General features: G+C 42.0%; 1 protein-coding gene across 1 annotated transcript in view; it reads left to right on the top strand.

Annotated features, from left to right (window-relative positions):
* Nucleotides 1-23,371, top strand: part of tsnax (translin-associated factor X) — a 28,906-nt gene that overhangs the window by 3,928 nt on the left and 1,607 nt on the right. Inside the window, exon 5 of the mRNA XM_079843599.1 lies at nt 21,145-21,254. Within this exon, the coding sequence (XP_079699725.1) occupies nt 21,145-21,254 (110 nt within the window). The remainder of the gene's footprint in view (nt 1-21,144; nt 21,255-23,371) is intronic.

Raw genomic sequence — 23,371 nt, 5'->3', positions numbered from 1 at the left:
CCTCCATGACCCTGTGGCCGGTTCTCCACTGGTCCTCCATGACCCTGTGGCCGGTTCTCCACTGGTCCTACATGACCCTGTGGCCGGTTCTCCACTGTTCCTCCATGACCCTGTGGCCGGTTCTCCACTGGTCCTCCATGACCCTGTGGCCGGTTCTCCACTGGTCCTCCATGACCCTGTGGCCGGTTCTCCACTGGTCCTCCATGACCCTGTGGCCGGTTCTCCACTGGTCCTCCATGACCCTGTGGCCGGTTCTCCACTGGTCCTCCATGACCCTGTGGCCGGTTCTCCACTGGTCCTCCATGACCCTGTGGCCGGTTCTCCACTGGTCCTCCATGACCCTGTGGCTGGTTCTCCACTGGTCCTCCATGACCCTGTGGCTGGTTCTCCACTGGTCCTCCATGACCCTGTGGCCGGCTCTCCACTGGTCCTCCATGACCCTGTGGCCGGTTCTCCACTGGTCCTCCATGACCCTGTGGCCGGCTCTCCACTGGTCCTCCATGACCCTGTGGCCGGTTCTCCACTGGTCCTCCATGACCCTGTGGCCGGTTCTCCACTGGACCTCCATGACCCTGTGGCCGGTTCTCCACTGGACCTCCATGACCCTGTGGCCGGTTCTCCACTGGTCCTCCATGACCCTGTGGCCGGTTCTCCACTGGTCCTCCATGACCCTGTGGCTGGTTCTCCACTGGTCCTCCATGACCCTGTGGCCGGTTCTCCACTGTTCCTCCATGACCCTGTGGCCGGTTCTCCACTGGTCCTCCATGACCCTGTGGCTGGTTCTCCACTGGTCCTCCATGACCCTGTGGCCGGTTCTCCACTGTTCCTCCATGACCCTGTGGCCGGTTCTCCACTGGTCCTCCATGACCCTGTGGCCGGTTCTCCACTGGTCCTTCATGACCCTGTGGCTGGTTCTCCACTGGTCCTCCATGACCCTGTGGCCGGTTCTCCACTGGTCCTTCATGACCCTGTGGCCGGTTCTCCACTGGTCCTTCATGACCTTGTGGCCGGTTCTCCACTGGTCCTTCATGACCCTGTGGCCGGTTCTCCACTGGTCCTCCATGACCCTGTGGCCGGTACTCCACTGGTCCTCCATGACCCTGTGGCCGGTTCTCCACTGGTCCTCCATGACCCTGTGGCCGGTTCTCCACTGGTCCTCCATGACCCTGTGGCCGGTTCTCCACTGTTCCTTCATGACCCTGTGGCCGGTTCTCCACTGGTCCTTCATGACCTTGTGGCCGGTTCTCCACTGGTCCTCCATGACCCTGTGGCCGGTTCTCCACTGGTCCTCCATGACCCTGTGGCCGGTTCTCCACTGGTCCTCCATGACCCTGTGGCCGGTACTCCACTGGTCCTCCATGACCCTGTGGCCGGTTCTCCACTGGTCCTCCATGACCCTGTGGCCGGTTCTCCACTGTTCCTCCATGACCCTGTGGCCGGTTCTCCACTGGTCCTTCATGACCCTGTGGCCGGTTCTCCACTGGTCCTTCATGACCTTGTGGCCGGTTCTCCACTGGTCCTTCATGACCCTGTGGCCGGTTCTCCACTGGTCCTCCATGACCCTGTGGCCGGTACTCCACTGGTCCTCCATGACCCTGTGGCCGGTTCTCCACTGGTCCTCCATGACCCTGTGGCCGGTTCTCCACTGGTCCTCCATGACCCTGTGGCCGGTTCTCCACTGTTCCTTCATGACCCTGTGGCCGGTTCTCCACTGGTCCTTCATGACCTTGTGGCCGGTTCTCCACTGGTCCTCCATGACCCTGTGGCCGGTTCTCCACTGGTCCTCCATGACCCTGTGGCCGGTTCTCCACTGGTCCTCCATGACCCTGTGGCCGGTACTCCACTGGTCCTCCATGACCCTGTGGCCGGTTCTCCACTGGTCCTCCATGACCCTGTGGCCGGTTCTCCACTGGTCCTCCATGACCCTGTGGCCGGTTCTCCACTGTTCCTCCATGACCCTGTGGCTGGTTCTCCACTGGTCCTCCATGACCCTGTGGCCGGTTCTCCACTGTTCCTTCATGACCCTGTGGCCGGTTCTCCACTGGTCCTCCATGACCCTGTGGCCGGTTCTCCACTGTTCCTCCATGACCCTGTGGCTGGTTCTCCACTGGTCCTCCATGACCCTGTGGCCGGTTCTCCACTGTTCCTTCATGACCCTGTGGCCGGTTCTCCACTGTTCCTTCATGACCCTGTGGCCGGTTCTCCACTGGTCCTTCATGACCCTGTGGCCGGTTCTCCACTGGTCCTTCATGACCCTGTGGCTGGTTCTCCACTGGTCCTCCATGACCCTGTGGCCGGTTCTCCACTGTTCCTACCTTGGAGCACTTTTGATAGAGACTGACCACTGCAGACCGGGAACAGCCCACAAGAGCTGCAGTTTTGGAGATGCTCTGACCCAGTCGTCTAGCCGTCACAATCTGGCCTAGTAATGATTTGACCAAAAATAAAAATCTCGATTAATTGAACATTTTACCTCGATTACGATTAATTAACAATTATTTTGCTCCTTTTTTTTGTTGCTTTTCTTTTTCCCCCCTCATAGTTAACCTGATAAGGTTTGTACTGTAAATATTTTCTACTATTAAAGGTGGAAATTTTTTTTTTTTTATATATAAATATTTGAAGGAAACGGTTCTCTTTCAGCAGTTATTGTCTATGGGGCAGATTTCTGTTTGTTGTACATCAGATACAGATACATTAACACAGTAGGCATACATTACATTTATCTGAATGCATTAATGAGAGAGTGATTGTGTGTGTGTGAATTAGGGATGGGACGATACACTTAAACTCACGATACGATGCACCTCGATATGCCAGGGTTACGATACGATGCACCTCAATATGCCAGGGTTACGATACGATACGTCACGATACAATATAAAAAAAGAAAAAAAAAAGAAGAAAATACCGTGCCGTGCCGTGATGGTTATATATCTCTGTGTTGCACGCGAGGTCCAGCTGTCGGTGGTCAGGGCGAGACAGTCGGCATTTTTTTAGATACGCTTTCACGCTTTATTTGGTTTCATTGTAAATTTCCGGGATTACCTTCTCTGAAAAATGTCCTCGACATGGCATCTTAAACTTGGGCTCCAGCACATTGAACATTTGGATGAATTTTCTGTTCTCTACCATGTTAAATGGAGCCATATAGTCCGCTATGAATTCGCCAATGAGCCTGGTTATCTGTTTTGCACGCGGACTTGACGGAGGTAGAGTTGGTGTCAGCACTTGTTTCATGGTCAGCTTTCCCTTCGGTAGGCTCGTTTTCTCCGGGGTCGTCTTCACATTTTTATGGTGACGTTGAAGGTGGTGGTTCATGTTTGATGTGTTGGATGTGGTGTACGGAATGACAGCATGGCATAGCTTACACACAGTCTAGGGATGAAACGATTACCGGTGTCACGATAAACCACGATAAAATGAAGTGACGGTTAGTAATATCGTTAAAAATTTTATTATCATTAAAACCGCGTGTGATTATCACGGTTGTGAAAACTCGCGGTAAGTCTTGTCCAGTCAGCGTCAGTCTGGCGCAGACGCAGCGCTGTTTTCTGAATGAGAAGAAATGGCAGAAAGCAGTGACAGCACTCGGGGGATTGTTCAGCCCTCTAAAAGGACCAAATCTGAGGTGTTGTCATATTTTGGCTTTTACAAAAGTCCTGAGGGAAACTTAATCTAAGATGGTCACCTTGTCTGCAGAACATGCCAGAAGAAAGTCACTGTAATAGGGAAAACACTTCAAAACTACGAACGCAAGGCAAGTGGACTTTGACCTCAATACCAAAACTACGTCTGGCAAATTATAATGTGAAGCGAACGAACAAATTCAATCAAGACTAGGGTGACATTTAAGGGATAATAATCAGGGCTTGACATTAACAACCACCATTTGCAGGTGTAACGTTATTTCGGCTGCACTAGTTACTCTGGCTGTTGAACTTATAATAGTCTTCTCAAAAGCCATCTGTTATAATCGCGTTGCGCATTATAAACACGTGTTTCTATTGAGTTTATGAATGCAATGTCTCATAATCAGAGGCGTTCAGATTAGCGGAGTTATGTTTAGAGCGCGCGCCGCTGTCACTCGCTGAAATCTAACATTACACTCAAAGCAGAGATAAACGTGCGATGTACGCAAGAGATTCACTCATCATACAGAGGTTGACTGTTTTTGTTCTATTTCAGCAGCGAAAATGGTTTAAAAAAACACAGCAGAACCACAGCGCATCTGATATGACTGGCATAACGCAGGCGAATTTAGGGACCGTCTCTAAAGTTACATACAACATTGGTAACGTTATACACGTTTCAAACTTCACTAGCATTTGAAGAGAATGAGTCATAAAACTGACTGTAAAGTGTTCATCTAGGTGTCAGGTATGATGCACACATTTTGATATTTAATAAAATAAACTGTCAAATCATATGGAAATATGGATATGCATTATTTCACTTGGATACTGTTTGGGCTCTAACACAAAATATGCTTGATTTAAATGCATCATAGCTGAACACTGATGGGAATATTTCTTGAGAATATATTTACAGAGATAATATTAGAGATTATATTTGCGACAAATTATTATTATTTATGCGTTATGCGTTGCTATTGACGACGGCCATTAAGGAAATAAATCCCACATAATCTATCTTAAAAAAGTGCTTAGAGTTGCTTTAGTTATTTGTTGTTTGTTGAATTTCAAATATAAAACTTGTTGAAATGTTTTACGTGTGTGCATCTGTTCTTTTTGAACACTTTCATCTCGTTTGAACAAAACCGTGATAATATTGATAACCGTGATAATTTGGGTCACTATAATCGTGATGTTAAATTTCCATACCGTTTCATCCCTAACACAGTCTTAGTCTTGTCAGTTACTCTATTGCCGTCTTTGCCTTTTTTAATGAGAACGCCAAAATACTGACAGACATATGACTTGTAACCAGGCGGAGCGTCCTCAATTTCGACCTCATTTGACTCCATGGTCGGCTGTTTGGGGGCAAGGCAGTTGGTGCTAATGCTAATATTTGTTAGCTCGCTGCATTGTTGTTGTTGCAACATGCGCTGTCTTGACGTGACGACGTACCGCACCATTCCCCGGATATAATTTTTTTTTTATTTAGTTTTTTTTACCCTGCTTGATCAGCAGATGGTGCTGCCAGCCTGCCACCATAGACTGTATGTCTGCCCCATATACATACACACACATATAATACACTAAATTATTTATATACTACGCAAATCATGCAGCAGTGCCATCTATCTTTATTTCGCGATCCATTTTTTTCGACCTCGATGCGTTTCGTCACGTTTTGTATCGCGATATTTTGTCAAACGATATTTCGTCCCATCCCTAGTGTGAATTACTAATACCGTCTCTATTAATTATGAAGCTGTGGTTTGTACTTCAAAGGTATTAAAATCGATAACGGTTGAGTTTCTGAGCTACTTTAGTGATAAATCACAGGACGGCGTTGACACTGAGTTTCTGCTCCTCTCTGCGTGCGATCTTCACGTGATGTGTGAGCTTCTGTCTGAGTGTTCGTGTCACACTATATCAGGCATTAGTTCAACACAATACACATCTGATGGTCTAAACTCGCTTCTGCCAGTTTGAACAGTTGGCCTTAAAACACATACAAATGACAAAGCTTTGTGAGGACGCAGGTGAAGGTGATCTGGCGCGCGATGTCAGAGACACGCCTCGGCTCTCGGTCTCACAGAAAACAGCTCATGAGCACTGAACAGAGAAGTTTTCCATAACGTCGTTCTTGAATAGTGAAAAATTGCTTTAATGTTCAAACTGGCAAGCCTTTAAACTCATTTAATTGACAAACTTCATGAGGACGCAGCTGAAAGTGATCTGACTTCGGGGCTTCGCCGCCTCTGTGTGAGTATCAGCGCATATAAGAACGGCGATTAACTTGTTTATAAACTGTGTAAAACATGTCATTACCATAGTAATACTGAGCATCTATAAACACAGATAACTGCTCCTGCATCTCTCTGTGTGCCCGCAAACTGCACTTAATGTGACTGACGGGGCGGAGTCACGTGACTAAAACCAAAATAACTGACATGGGAAAATTACATCGGTTAGAGGTTCTAAAGTTTGGTTTCGATTAGTTTTCGTTTAATCGTCTAGCCCTAATTTGGCCCTTGTCAAACTCGCTCAAATCCTTACACTCGCCCATTTTTCCTGCTTCTAACACATCAACTCTGAGGACAAAATGTTCACTTGCTGCCTAATATATCCCACCCACTAACAGGTGATGAAGAGATCATCAGTGTTATTCACTTCACTGGTCATTAGGGGTGGGAATCTTAAGGCACTTAACGGTTCGATCCGATTCCGATTCTGGGAGTAACGATCCGATTCCCAAAACGATTCTTAACATAGATTTTTGGTAACTAATTATCCTGCTGTGCAAATACATGATCTTTACATTTTAACCAAAATTGGAGCTAATATGTGTTTTGTTTATAGAATATCTGTTTGACAGTATTGCCATATTAAAAATGATTATGAAGATTTCTTTCAATACTTTTATTTTATTAACAAAGTTTTAATAAAGATCAACAAGCTCTAATGAAACATAGTAAGCCACACAATTGCAAAGAACAATCGTTAAGAATAAACAATTCTCAATTTGCAACTAAGTGTGACAATTTTTCAGTTTCTTTAGAACATTTTAACATAAAATGTCTTTAAACCAAAAAAGTTTACTTTGGTTAGAGCCACAAAAAATCTTTAAAACATAGGCTAATTCAGAAGATAAACAACTTTAGCGCTCGCTGAGAAGCCAAATTCAGTGTGTGCGCATAACATCTCACATGAGAACTTGCCGAGCTGCAACAGTCATGTTCGGTTCTGATGGCTTGTCTTCAGTTTTTTGTTATTCTATTCTTAGGCAACAGGAACAGCAAGAGGTTAAGGAGAAAAAAGGCATTTTTTTATTGCAATACTCTTTCTTTATTTTACTTATAATAATTGAAAAATCTTACTTAAACTTAAAACTTTACTTAAAAAAAAAAACCCTTGTACACATTCCTAGTGTATTGTATAATATAAAATAGATTTACACTGGCAGCTCAGAGCTGTACAGCAGCATTTAATCATGAAATTGAATGAATAAATGTAAAAATAAAACTACATAGACTTCACTATGAGATATACACTGATTCTTAGCTACTGTATTCGTTTTTCAGTCAAGAGCAGTGAGTGATTTTCTCTGTCTTTTGTTGTTGTATTAACATTAAAGGGACAGTTCACTCAAAAATGAAAATTCTGTCATCGAGAAAATGAATACAGGGTTGGAACTAGAGCTGCATCTAACGATTATTTTTTCTGTCGACTAATCTAACGATTATTTTTTCGATTAGTCGACTAATCTAACGATTATTTTTTCAGATTAATCTTATTATTCTTTTTTACTGATTATTGTATTTAAAAGAGGGTAGTGAATTTGTATATTATTTTAACATGAAATCAATGAATGATGACAATATTAATTGTATTTCAGGAAGGGTAGTGTACATAGTGTGCCATTTTATAATGAAATATATGAACAAAAGAAGCTTTTTAAACATAATATATAATGATACTATTCATCATAAAATGTATACAGAGTAGGCCTAATTAGGAAAAGTTGTTTACTATAGTAGTTGAGTATGATTTACTTATTGATTTGTGTCAATAGTAAACGAAAATGCACTTGTATTTATCTGCAAAAGGTTCACATACAGGAGCTTCCAGCATAGTGTTAATGTATAACTAGTCGTCTATTTTGAAGATACATGTGCATAAACAACGACTAAAGCTGCCAGAAGTTTTTTCCCAAACTTCAAAGACACATTTAAATTATTAAATCTAGAGGCATATCTTAACTTTAATGTTACTTTAATCATGTAAACTACCTATATACAACAAGTTATTATGCATATGTGTTTGGGACAGAGGGGAACCAGGTCGCATTAACAGCAGATATATGCAGCCCATAATAAATAAAAGCACGAGACGTACTGGGGTCGGAGAAGAACACCGGAAAATGTGACCGTCTGTTGCAATACACGCGCCACGGTTCAGCTGCGCGAGAGAACACTGGCAGATGGGTTGCCAGGTTTACACAACAAACCCCACCCATTCATTACTCAAAACTAGCCCAAAACAAGCCCAATCGCGTTTCGGGGAGGTTCTCTGGTAAACATCGCGTTCGGGGGGTTAAATATGTGTGTTTTTTTGCTTCAACCCGCGGACATGAGACACAGCCCGCGGCAACAGTGTAGAAGTAGCCCAATTCCGCGGAAAAAAGCGGACTTGGCAACACTGACTGCAGTGTGAAAGCTCCCGCTCTCCACGCGCACAGCTTCTGCTCTGCCTGCGCGTGCAGTGTGAAACCGGCGTTACAGAGCGAACAAAGCACAGTTTTATTCGGCTTCTGTTTAAAGTACTCCTACACTTTTGAATGTCGCGGTCTGGCTTTATATGATAAATGATCATTTTCACTATGCCCGGGAGCAGAAGCTGCCATTATTCTAGATCTTCTGTTCCATTCTAGAACGTAAATAATGTGCCACCGACGCGTCGACGCATTTCACGCACGTCGACGTATTTTCGTAGTCGACGTCATCGACGTCGACGCGTCGTTGCAGCCCTAGTTGGAACAATATTAGAGTAAATAATGACATAATTTTAGAGTTGGACTGTCACTTTAAGGACGGCGTGTTCACTATAGGCTGCGCTGCTGTCATTTTAAGACCTGCGTGCATCTAATATACAGACACACGCCGATTTGACTCTCACTTTAGACATAACAGACTGTGTTTATGTTAACCTTGTGTGTATTTGACAGTATTAGCGCAGTAAGACGACTACTTAGTCCATTAATCACATGTTTGACAGGCGTTTAGTGCTTAGTTTAGTGTTAAAACCGTGCATAAGTAAGCATGCGAATGAAATGTTTAACCGGCAAGGATTTAAAACGCATGCAAATAATGAACTTTCGTGATTGTGAATAACTATAGTGTTCCGTGAGTATGTCGCGTTGTTCAGTAGGCTTAATTGGGATGGAGGCAAATTATAGAATTTGTAGAAAAATAATTAATTAAATGCAAAACCGCAATTCACAAGCGCATATTGAACCGTGAATGCCGTACCAAACGGTTCAAAATTACATTGAGAATTGTGGCATCCCTATTAGAGACACTTAACGAGTCCCTCGCCAAAAAGTCTTTGTTCAAGATTTTCCATTCGTTTGAAACTTTGTGCAGTAGTTCAGCAATATTCCATAAGTCATTCCAAAAATGATGCCAGGGATGTTGGTAGGTTTATGTCCCGGCCACTGCATCGGAGACATAGGAGTGTTATTATTATTATTAAGCATTAATGGCAAGGAAAGCGCCGTATAGCCTACTTGAGCACCACTTTGTTATTTTGGCTCAGAATTTCATTTGTTGGAAATATGAACTTAATTTAGAAATGCTTTTGAAATTAAAAAACTTTGCATTTAATAAGCAAAATACATTTTTGTAATGGGGAGGCAGCCGCAGCGAGCGCAGACACAGAGCGGCCAGAGAAACGGAGGAGCGACTGCTGTAAGGCGTTTGTGCTGCGGAAAAACTTCAGAAAACGTGCGGGTGTTGAACCCTCTCACCGGGAAAAGTGTCCCACGGGTGCGACGCCCCTGAGCAGGTCGAAGTTTGTCCATTTTATCTTAAACGAAACCAATTCACCAGCACACGAACGTTCGCCTATCAACGGTTTGTTCTGTTTGGCCATTGACCGTGCACACACACACACACACACACACACACACACACACACACACACACACACACAGTGGTGACGTGGCCGTTTGAATTGAACACAGAATCGATTCTGAATATTTGAGAATCGTTTCTGAATCGTTGGATAATGAATCGCGATGCATCGACCTTTTCTCCCACCCCTACCGGTCATATAGTTATATATGATCCCACTTTATATAATATGATGCATTGCACTTACTCTGTACATGCATGTTTATATTTAAAAATGCCTGGGTGTGATTCCCTGTCGTATAAGAACTAATGTGGATAATAAAATGACCTGATATCTGGTTCTAATGACGCTTTCATGTGTTCCGGCTGTTCAGTCCAACATGAACAAACCTTGGAGTCTTCTGGGCTCAAACCTGTGTTGGTCTGCACTTTACACCACTCTGTAATATCTCATCCTAATGTTCCCAAGAAAGGTCGCCATGCTTTTCCAGCCATTATTATTCCAGTCTTTCATAAGAGGAGAGAGGGCAGACACAATGTCTGCAAACTTCTGAGGGAAACATGGATAAGGGAGGGAGGGGACCCACCAAATTCTGCGGTTATCTAGCGGTGAGGGGAAGTCATTTTTAGATTATGGTCGCAGAGAAATCATCGGGTCTTTCTTGCGACGTGACCGAGGTCAGATCCTGTCCATTAGGTTTCTATTTGTCTTTTTGTTGGAAGAGCTTTATTGGGTTGTGAGGGGTAAGCAGATGCTCGCCCTCGGGCCCAGGCGTCGAGAGAGTCTCTGGTGGCGTTTAATGGGCTTGTTTTCGCAGGTACTTGGGGCTAGATTTGACACTAATTGCATCAAGTGAGTTTACACTGCAGAAGCTTTAACATGAACAGGTGATGTGATAATAAAGTGACCTTCTGTAATCAACTGAGTAGGCGCTTGATTGTTGCATAAGCTGCTTCACAGATTTATGAGTTGAGTGCACTCTAATGCCGCTATAAATAAGGCAATCAGCCTGTACTCGAGATTTCATGTGTTGTGGGTGTGTTGGAAATAAACGGGTATTTTAATTGTGAATGCTAGTTTTCATTCTTCATCATTTCCGATAGATAAAGCACACATTATGCACCTAATGCACATTTGCCCTTTCTTAGTAGTAATCCAAATATAATTTTTTTTTGTATTTAACAATATTTCAAAGTTAATAGTAAATAAAACAAAGAATATTGGAGTTTGTTTCACTATTTCAGGCTTTCTACTTGTTATGCTTCAGTGCTTTCTTTGTAATTATTTGTGAAATTTACTAACAATTTCTGAGTTAAATTATAAATCCTGCTCCAATTTTATTCAGTGAAAATTAGTGCTGTCAAAATTAATGCAATTCATTTTTTCAGTTTAACACGTTTCAAAATCTTGAACACAATTAATGCAGCATCTGTTCTTTCTGTCATCCCTGGTCTGGCGTTACATTATATGATCAGGCTCTTATTCATGCAAATGCTTTTAAACCATTCAAGCTGACAAGACAGAAGAGAACTCAAAACTAAAAAAAAAATCACACATTTTTGATGGATGGATAGAACAATAGAGGGATGTATGTATGGATGGATGGATGGATGGATAGATAGAAGGATGGATGGATAGAATGATGGATGGATGGAACAGTGTGTGTATGGATGGATGGATGGATGGATGGCTAGAATGATGGATGGAACAGCGTATGGATGGATGAATGGATAGAATGATGGCTGGATGGAACGGTGTGTGTATGTATGTATGTATGTATGGATGTATGGATGTATGGATGTATGGATGTATGGATGGATGGATGGATGGATGGATGGATGGATGGATGGATGGATGGATGGATGGATGGATGGATGGATGGATGGATAGAAGGATGGATGATGGAACAGTGTGTATGTATGTATGGATGTATGGATGTATGTATGGATGGATGGATGGATGGATGGATGGATGGATCAGTGTGTGTATGTATGTATGTATGGATAGAACAATATATGTATGGATAAATGGCTAGAATGATGGATGGATGGAACAGCGTATGGATGGATGAATGGATAGAATGATGGCTGGATGGAACAGTGTATGTATGGATGGATAGAACAATCGATGTATGTATGGATGGATGGATGGATAGAATGATGGATGGATGGAACAGTGGATGGATGGATAGAAGGATGGATGGATGGATAGATAGAAGGATGGATAGATAAAATTATGGATGGATGGAACGGTAGATGGATGGATGGATAGATTGAAGGATGAATGGATGGAACAGTGGATGGATGGATAGAATGATGGATGGATGGAACAGTAGATGTATGGATGGATGGATGGATAGATAGAAGGATGGATGATGGATGGATGGATGGATGGATGGAATGATGGATGGATGGAACAATAGATGGATGGATAGATAGATAGAAGAATGGATGGATGGAACAGTAGATGATGGATGGATGGATGGATGGATAGATAGATAGAAGGATGGATGATGGGATGATGGATGGATGGATGGAACAGTAGATGGATGGATGGATAGAAAAATGGATGGATGGAACAATAGATGTATGGATGGATGGATAGAACAATAGATGTATGGATGGATGGATAGAACAATAGATGTATGGATGGTTGGATCGATAGATAGAATGATGGATGGATGGATGAAACAATAGATGTATGTATGGATGTATGGATAGATGGATAGATAGAAGGATGGATGATGGATGGATGGATTGATAGAATGATGGATGGCTGGAACAGTAGATGGATGGATGGATGGATGGATGGATAGATAGATAGAAGAATGGATGGATAGAATGATGGATGGATGGAACAGTAGATGGATGTATGGATAGATGGATAGATAGAAGGATGGATGATGGATGGATGGATAGATAGAATGATGGATGGCTGGAACAGTAGATGGATGGATGGATGGATAGATAGATAGATAGAAGAATGGATGGATAGAATGATGGATGGATGGAACAGTAGATGGATGGATGGATGGATGGATAGAAGGATGGATGGATGGAACAGTAGATGGATGGATGGATGGATGGATGGATAGATAGAAGGATGGATGATGGGATGATGGATGGATGGATGGATAGAAAAATGGATGGATGGAACAATAGATGTATGGATGTATGGGTGGATGAATAGATAGATGGATGGATAGAACAATGGATGGATGGATAGAACAATAGATGGATGGATGGATATAATGATGGATTGATAGATTGAACAATAGATGGATGGATGGACAGAATGATAGATGAATGGATGGATAGAACAATAGATGGATGGATGGACAGAATGATAGATAAATGGATGGATAGAACAATAGATGGATGGATGGATAGAACGATGGATGGAATAATAGATGGATGGAACAGTAGATGGATGGATGGATTGTTAGAACGATAGATGGATGGATGGACAGAATGATAGATGAATGGATGGATAGAACAATAGATGGATGGATGGATAGAACGATGGATGGAATAATAGATGGATGGAACAGTAGATGGATGGATGGATTGATAGAACGATAGATGGATGGATGAATGGATCGATAGATGGATGGATGAATGGATCGATAGAGGGATGGATAGAATGATGGGTGGATGGATGGATAAAACGATAGATGGATGAATGGATGGATGCATGGATGGATGGAACGATAGATGGATGATGGATGGATGGATAAAATCTTGAACACAATTAGCGCAGCATCTGTTCTTTCTGTCATCCCTGGTCTGGCGTTACATTATATGATCAGGCTCTTATTCATGCAAATGCTTTTAAACCATTCAATCTGACAAGACAGAAGAGAACTCACTGTCTGCGAATGTAAAATGTATATTTTTATAATGTTATTTTAAACTGCAATATTATTTTTTGCTTGTTTTTTATTGTATTTATTTATGCAACTCTTGTAAAACTTTGCTTTGAAAATAGATTCAGTTGCTGACATATATCTACTGCTATACCAAAATGCATATAATTATAATTCATAATTACGGCTAAATCATCAGCATCACAGAGGGGCACCGTTAAATCATTTTATTTCTCCACTAGTCTTGGTTCTGTCTGTATTTATGCATTATAATTTGTACCTTCAGTATTTCTGACTGCATGTTTGCATGAAAGCTTTTCTCAGACAATAAGCATTTTATTTCCCATCTGAACCGTGTCTTTTCTGCTCGATCTCGAGTGTTTCTCTGCACACTGTCCCTGATAGAAATGAAGATAATCCTGGGCCCGTATTAGAAATGTGCTTTTCTTTCATGCCTGGCCTCAAACTTCAGCATAGCTCAGCGTTTAGAGCGTCATCTCTATTCACTGACACACACAAACACACTCTGTTCCCAGTGTTTGGCTCACTGAAAGCCCAATTATCTGTTTCCTTTTGGCTCAGAAGGCTTGGTGAAGGGTACACAAGACACACTGGCACAATTCATCACTGATCTGGGTACAGAGATGGACGGTTTATAATGTAGCTCTATTATTGCTCCAAAATACATTGAGCGTTTAATTCTTGACCATCAGAGATGAAGAGGTCAGTGGGTTTCAAACTGCAGGCTGGCCTGGACTCGTCTGTAGTCGGTCAGAGATGGTTTGTGGTTCGATCATAGTGTCAGAGGATTCTGAAGAGCAGTTTTGAAGCGTAAAGTAGGGTCGAGCTGGCCGTCGCCATCTTGGCAGCGCGTCACTCCCGGATAATAGAAAATGGGCAAAGAGGCGGGACGTGGGCGGAGCTGAAGTGATGCGATGACTAACAGACAGCAGATAAACGGCTATCCACCTGTCACTCAAAGTGGCCACTCCCTTAATTATGCAGAACTTTAATGTGGCGTTCGCAACGGACGCTTGAACATTTTGAGTTTACTCGCTTCAATCGCGCGTGACATTCACTGCACAACAGACGCGAATTCGCGTCATGGGCGGGGCTTCTGCCAGCGGCTCGTCTCGTTGAGAAATGGCTGACATGGGCTGTGTTTACATGTCTTTTTTTTTGTTAAAATCTACTGTTAATGTGTGACAACTTAGTTTTAAGACTTTTTCAGTCGATAATGTAGTTGTTTAAAGCTCAAATCTGTGGTTTATTTATATAAAGAGTGCCTATTTGAACATTTTATCTGGCGTTTTCGGAGTTGTGAGCTCCAGCGGATCAGCAGCGCTCATTAACCCCGGCGAGAGAAACCTTTCCTCGGCCAGTCCTTCTGCCGTCTGCCGCTGGCTCTGATGTCTCTGTGGCGTCTCGAGCCATAATTCGTCTTGTAACGGCCGATCTTTGGTCTCATGGATCTATAATTTGTTCCCTGGCAAATCGTTTAGGCTGAGGGCAAAGAGAAGTTTCATTATTTTATATTTTAAGGCTATAACTACGTTGCAGTTGTAACATTAGCCGACTAGCACTGACTTTGAATGTTTGACTGAATTGTTTGCTTTATTTCATGTATAGCTTGTTATACATTACTTATACTTTTGTATTATTGATCATACATAAACTTGCATTTAACAAAAAGAGAATGGGTTGTGTTTCATGACATTTAATGTAATCACAGTGATAATCAGATTGTCTGAACCAGATATTAATATACAGATTTTCTCCTCATTGTTGTCACTACTAGAGCAAATTCCTGATTGGTTAATGCGGCGCGAAATATCCGCCAAAGTTCAGATTTTTCAACTTGAGCGATTTGCGTGATTCCCGCGATTCGCGTAAATCGTGCGTTCAAAACGCTCAAGTCGCGTCCTTCGCGCGAATCGCGCCGCAGGATGCCATTTCGCGTGTCTGCATTGACTTAACATGTAAATCACTCGCGCAAATCTCGTCCGGTGTGAACGCACCAGAAGGCTTTATATAATGTAAACGAATGAGTTATAAAAACATTCACCCCCCTCACAGTCGTCATGAAGGGCAAAATTAGCCGTATAGACATATAATATGACTCATTATTTCCAGGAAGCGCATTACAGACTTGGCGAGGTGTCAAAGCGCCCATGGTTTTCATTGGATAAAGCTAGCCACTGCCTTGCCAGCAAAGTTTTGATGGATGGATGTAGTAACCAATCAAAAGGCGTCATATTGCGCAGTTATATGTAAAGAGCATTGGTGAATACTACTAGTGCTGACGTTTCCATTCACACCAGCTCGCGTCTGTCAGTTTACGCACACACACCTTTAGCGCAGCTTGCAGACACTTCTTATCAACTAAATTAGTTTTTTACACTTTGTAAATTCTGTAAATAGTTGCTTTAGTTTTTCAGTAACTGTATATCCAATATAAATAGCAGTTTATTGCAGATTTATTTGAATGAAAAACTACTCTTTACGATTACAAATGTTCTGAAATAAAGGGCCTCTTTGAAAGGACGCCTAGACTTTTCTTGACATTAAAAGCTTACAGAAGCTACATTTTTGAGAGTATCATCCTCAAATTTGAATCAAAACATGATCAGACATCCAGTTTTATATTTGGGTTATTTTCAGGCCTTTAACATTAAAGTCTCATCCTTTTTTCCCTAAGTGAATTTAAAAAAAAAAATGTGTCACATGTATATTTTACCTTGTTTTACTCTGTTCCTATACTACTTTGAGTTATGACTCTTGAGTAACAAAATTTCAAGTGGCTAGTTTAAAATAAGACCACATTTTTGAATATAGACCACTGAGGGTGCGTTCACACTTGTAATTCGGTTCGTTTGGTCCGGACCAAAAAACAAAACATATCGTCCTGGTCCGCTTAGCGTTCACACTGGCATTTTTAACAGCGAACCTAAAGTTACCGAACCAAAGGCATAGGGATGCGGTCACAACCTGATTGGTCGGCTTTTAGGGCATATATTTCGCGACGGAGCTGCTTACCGAACATTCAAAGCAATGCTGTGTGCTGGATTAAACGCCATCATTTAATGCGTGTACATACGGTTTGGGATTTCTGCCTGGATTTGGCCTACCCAAATTGCAAAGCTTCCCACACCCACATACAGTGGTCTCTAAATACACAACTTTGGTGTCATTTTACATGAAACCCTTTGAAGTTACATAAAACACTGCTAAAGGTGATAAACATGTAAGTATATGTTACTTACGCTTTTTGATTTTTTGGTTATGAATTCAGTTTTGAAAGTGTGTTGTAGCACCCTGCAGACAATTTGGGCTGTTTCCACTAGATTCCAGAAAACATTGGAAGAAAGATTTTTGTCTGCCATGTATGCAAGATTTATTCAAATGGATCTGAAGTGAGGACCCCCTCCTCAATACCCATATACAGTGGTATAATATGCAATATAAAATGCCTGTGTCATTGAATTATTTTTCCAGTGTTTGCTGACATATGCTGGAAACAACCAAAACTGTCTGCAGGGTGCTAGAACACACAAGGCCTGAGATGTACACTTTCAAAAATGCCTATTTTGTTTTGTCTGTTTAAAAAAAAAAATATTTTATGTTTATTATATCACACACAACATATACTACAATATTTATCACTTTCAGAAGTGTTTTAATTAATTTCAGGTTTTTCTGTAAAAAAGACACATGGATTGGTTCTCGCTGCATTTATACCACTGTATATGGATATGGGGGGGCAGGCGGAAATTACATAAAGGTCCTCCATTCAGATTCATTTGAATAAATCTTGCGTACATGATCCACACACACATCTTTTTTCTTTTTTTAAAATTCTGTAATCTAGTGGAAACAGCCTGTCTGCAGGGTGCTAGAGCACACAGGGCCTGAGTTACACACTTTCAAAAGTGAATTTATAATAGTGGTTATTACAGCTCAGACAACATAAACTGCTAAAAGTGATAAACTTGTAAGTTTATGAGACTTCAAAGGGTTCCCTGTAAAATGACACCAGTGTTGTGTATTTAGAGACACTGTATGTGGGTATGGGAAGCTTTTCCATTTGGGTCGGCCAAATCCAGGCGGAAACGGTCCCAGAGTAATTTAGTATAAATAAGTTACTTTGTGTAAAACAAATGTCAAAGTCATGCATGTCTCCAGAATGTAGACTCTAAGCTTTCAAATGGTACCATATATGAGGTCAGAGCTCCCCCACAGACATTGAACATTTAAAGTACACTCACCTAAAGGATTATTAGGAACACCTGTTCAATTTCTCATTAATGCAATTATCTAATCATCCAATCACATGGCAGTTGCTTCAATGCATTTAGGGGTGTGGTCCTGGTCAAGACAATCTCCTGAACTCCAAACTGAATGTCACAATGGGAAAGAAAGGTGATTTTAAGCAATTTTGAGCGTGGCATGGTTGTTGGTGCCAGACGGGCCGGTCTGAGTATTTCACAATCTGCTCAGTTACTGGGATTTTCACGCACAACCATTTCTAGGGTTTACAAAGAATGGTGTGAAAAGGGAAAAACATCCAGTATGCGGCAGTCCTGTGGGCGAAAATGCCTTGTTGATGCTAGAGGTCAGAGGAGAATGGGCCGACTGATTCAAGCTGATAGAAGAGCAACTTTGACTGAAATAACCACTCGTTACCACTGAGGTATGCAGCAAAGCATTTGTGAAGCCACAACACGCACAACCTTGAGGCGGATGGGCTACAACAGCAGAAGACCCCACCGGGTACCACTCATCTCCACTACAAATAGGAAAAAGAGGCTACAATTTGCACAAGCTCACCAAAATTGGACAGTTGAAGACTGGAAAAATGTTGCCTGGTCTGATGAGTCTGGATTTCTGTTGAGACATTCAGATGGTAGAGTCAGAATTTGGCGTAAACAGAATGAGAACATGGATCCATCATGCCTTGTTACCACTGTGCAGGCTGGTGGCGGTGGTGTAATGGTGTGGGGGGTGTTTTCTTGGCACACTTTAGGCCCCTTAGTGCCAATTGGGCATCGTTTAACTACCTGAGCATTGTTTCTGACCATGTCCATCCCTTTATGACCACCATGTGCCCATCCTCTGATGGCTACTTCCAGCAGGATAATGCACCAGGTCACAAAGCTCCAAACATTTCAAATTGGTTCACTGGACTAAAATGGCCCCCACAGTCACCAGATCTCAACCCAATAGAGCATCTTTGGGATGTGGTGGAACGGGAGCTTCGTGCCCTGGATGTGCATCCCACAAATCTCCATCAACTGCAAGATGCTATCCTATCAATATGGCCAACATTTCTAAAGAATGCTTTCAGCACCTTGTTGAATCAATGCCACGTAGAATTAAGGCAGTTCTGAAGGCGAAAGGGGGTCAAACACAGTATTAGTATGTGTTCCTAATAATCCTTTAGGTGAGTGTATATACTTGATGATACAGGGTACAGGGTCTGCAGAGGTTAAGAGCTGCAGACATTTCAAAAATAGGGGCGCATAATATAAATTATAATAATACCCAGAAGTCAGAATAATTAAAATCAAAGAAAAAGACCATTCAGATTCTAACAGATGGACGGGTGTTTTGAGTCTTGCTCTAGTTAGTGATTTTGACTTTAGCCTCAGTGTGTTTACATCCAGTAAGGTGACTGTTCTGTCAAATTAATCTCCAAAGAAATGTCTTGCAGAGGGAGTCTCCAATCTCGTGCTTGATAATGTTATCTCACTTCCTGCTGAGCCTGAGAGAAGACAACAAATCCTTCAGCACTTTCAGCTTTTGTGGGAACCGCGACGCGCTGCTCTCTTTCACAAGCACAGCATCGTAAAGAGCTGCTGTGTTTTAGGCAGAGACTCAAATTGGGTTTTTGTTTTGGTTTTCATGTTGAACATTGTCACACTGCATGTAAATCTGTGCCCGGGGAGCGACAGATAAGAACGTCTTTGATGTTAATTGCCACTCCAAAAGTAAAGCTTAATCACAAAGTCTTCCGTCCTGTCATTATTGGCCCGATGTTTACACAAGAGCTGGACACAAATATAGTATCGCACAGCTCAGTTAGACTGTTTGAATGGCAGAAGAAAAACTTCACATTACGACATCTTGGGGCCAGTTCACACAGAATACATTTTGCTATTAAAAACGCGAGACGCAGGTCAGTGGAACGAAATAAACGCGTTTTGTTGCCTCTTCAGAACACAAATGAAAATATTTGTAATGAAATCTGAGAGCTTTCTGTCCTTCCATTGACAGCTACACAACTAACAGTTTGAAACACAAGAATGAACCTCCTTGGTTCTTGCTGAAGCTCAAACGTGATGCGTAACATGAGACTGAACCTCATTGGTTCTTGCTGAAGCTCAAACGTGATGCGTAACACGAGAATGAACCTCATTGGTTCTTGCTGAAGCTCAAACGTGATGCGTAACATGAGAATGAACCTCATTGGTTCTTGCTGAAGCTCAAACGTGATGCGTAACACGAGACTGAACCTCATTGGTTCTTGCTGAAGCTCAAACGTGATGCGTAACACGAGAATGAACCTCATTGGTTCTTGCGGAAGCTCAAACGTGATGCGTAACATGAGAATGAACCTCATTGGTTCTCACGTAAGCTCAAACGTGATATGTAACACGAGAATGAACCTCATTGGTTCTCACGGAAGCTCAAACGTGATGCGTAACACGAGAATGAACCTCATTGGTTCTCACGGAAGCTCAAACGTGATGCGTAACATGAGAATGAACCTCATTGGTTCTCACGGAAGCTCAAACGTGATGCGTAACACAAGAATGAACCTCATTGGTTCTCACGGAAGCTCAAACGTGATGCGTAACATGAGAATGAACCTCATTGGTTCTCACGGAAGCTCAAACGTGATGCGTAACACGAGAATGAACCTCATTGGTTTTCACGGAAGCTCAAACGTGATGCGTAACACGAGAATGAACCTCATTGGTTCTCACGGAAGCTCAAACGTGATGCGTAACATGAGAATGAACCTCATTGGTTCTCACGGAAGCTCAAACGTGATGCGTAACACAAGAATGAACCTCATTGGTTCTCACGGAAGCTCAAACGTGATGCGTAACATGAGAATGAACCTCATTGGTTCTCACGGAAGCTCAAACGTGATGCGTAACACGAGAATGAACCTCATTGGTTTTCACGGAAGCTCAAACGTGATGCGTAACACGAGAATGAACCTCATTGGTTCTCACTGAAGCTCAAACGTGATGCTTAACATGAGAATTAACCTCATTGGTTCTTTTCTAGAAGCTCAAACATGATGCGTAGCACGAGAATGAACCTCATTGGTTCTTTTCTAGAAGCTCAAACATGATGCGTAGCACGAGAATGAACCTCATTGGTTCTTTTCTAGAAGCTCAAACATGATGCGTAGCACGAGAATGAACCTCATTGGTTCTTGTGAAATGATCAAAGCTTTGAATAACTGTAGTAATGGAGAGTGTGTCCTTGTTTTCTGTTTTTCAGGGATTCAGGAGTATGTGGAGGCCGTCTCCTTCCATCACTTCATCAGGCATCGCACACTCATCAGCCTGGAGGAAATCAACGCTCGGCTGGTCTTCATGAGAGATAATAAGGTATCCTAAAGTCACCCTGAAGCACTTCTCTGCATCTGTCCCAATATAAACATGACCTCCTTAATGTTGTCTTGCCAAAATAGACGGGCTACGTTCTCAAGAGCACATTCAGCAGGTTTATCAGATCCGTGACTATCCCTCCATCTTTCACCGTTATTTTTAGAAAGCCATGAGGGATGCCTGATCTGCACGTCTCTATTGTCTAGAGATATTTTTAGTCTGTTAGAGGGGAAATGTGTGCATTTATAGTTTTCTTTAGGTATTTTGTTTGTGAATAAACTCTTTTATATAGCAGTGTTTGCTAAGGAAAGCATCACTGCACAATATTTAGGCCTAAATGTAACATTTATGTTTTTGATGTATTTGTCAGAGGTGGACAGTAACGAAGTACATTTACTTGAGTACTGTACTTAAGTACACTTTTTGAGTATCTGTACTTTACTGAAGTATTATTTTTTAGGGAAACTTTTACTTTAACTTCACTACATTTGAAAGACAAATATCGTACTTTTTACTCCACTACATTTCTATCAAGATCCTCGAAGTCAAAAGTCGTTTCTGTAGCAGCTTTGCAAGTCAGTGGAAGATTTTTTTTTTCTTCTTCAAAAGTGTTTTTTTTTTTTTTTTTTTGCAAAATGTAAATGTCTGGGAGAAAGAGAAGCATAGACATATGGATGAATCTGAAAAAGCATGATGAAAGAGCTCAGTTCAGTCTGTTTTGTTGTGCCTCTCAGATGCCAGAGTTCGAGTACTGAACTGAATAGAGCTTTCTTTTGTGTTTTTTTCGCACTTAAACAGACCAATACACACAAAATGTCACAATTTTCATTTTGGAAAGTATTCACGTAAACAAAGTTGATTATGTTTCAAGTGAACGCAAACAGTTGGGGGAATATCAGATGTGTATCAGTGTGTAGGATTTATGCATTCAGCCTTAAAGTGACAGCAGCTTTGTAAAAAAACTTTTAAGTATTTAAATTAGTTCAAGGTGGTCGTATGCTAGCATGTTGGACCATGATGGCATAGCGTGCATTTATACAACAATGCAACAATAATGAAATAATGCATTGACATAAAAAAGGAAATTTACTATTGATACTTAAAGGGTTAGTTCACCCAAAAATGAAAATTCTGTCATTAATTACTCACCCTCATGTCGTTGGACACCCGTAAGACCTCCGTTCATATTCGGAACACAAATGAAGATATTTTAGTTGAAAGCTGATGCTGAGAAAGGCTTCACACAGGCCTCCATTGGCATTCAGTACATTGACACTTCCAAGATCCATGAAAGGCACTTAAAACGTCGTTACAAAGTCTATCTCACCACAGTGGCTCTACAATAATCATACAATGCGACGACAATAGTTTTTGTGCGCAAAAAAAAATCAAAATAACACCTTTATCCAACTTGTTCTTGTCTTCCGTGTGCGCCTCCACGACGCATGCGCGAGAATATGACGCAGATCCGGCGTTCGGACATATGACCCAGAAGCGATTTGTTTACGAGCAGAGGAAGACGCGCGTGTCTAAGCTGTTGGATTCTACATTGATCGTGCTTTAGGTCTCGGCGTAGTGCTCAAAATGGAGCTTAAGTGTGTATTTCATCGATTCCCGAACACCGGCGCTACGTCATATTCTCGCGCATGCGTCGTGGAGGCGCACACGGAAGACAAGAACAAGTTGGATAAAGGTGTTATTTTGATTTTTTTTTGCGCACAAAAACTATTGTCGTCGCATTGTATGATTATTGTAGAGCCACTGTGGTGAGATAGACTTTGTAACGACGTTTTAAGTGCCTTTCATGGATCTTGGAAGTGTCAATGTACTGAATGCCAATGGAGGCCTGTGTGAAGCCTTTCTCAGCATCAGCTTTCAACTAAAATATCTTCATTTGTGTTCCGAATATGAACGGAGGTCTTACGGGTGTCCAACGACATGAGGGTGAGTAATTAATGACAGAATTTTCATTTTTGGGTGAACTAACCCTTTAAGTACTTTTATAAGCAAGTACTTCTGTACTTTTACTTAAGTAAAAATAGTTTTTAACAACTTGTAACAGAGTAATATTTGACAAGTGGTACTTTTACTTTTACTCGAGTAATGGAGTTGTGTAC

This window comes from Gobio gobio (assembly GCF_949357685.1).
Source record: "Gobio gobio genome assembly, chromosome: 18".
Taxonomy (NCBI): Eukaryota; Metazoa; Chordata; class Actinopteri; order Cypriniformes; family Gobionidae; genus Gobio; species Gobio gobio.
This window is presented reverse-complemented; position numbering and strand designations above follow the sequence as displayed.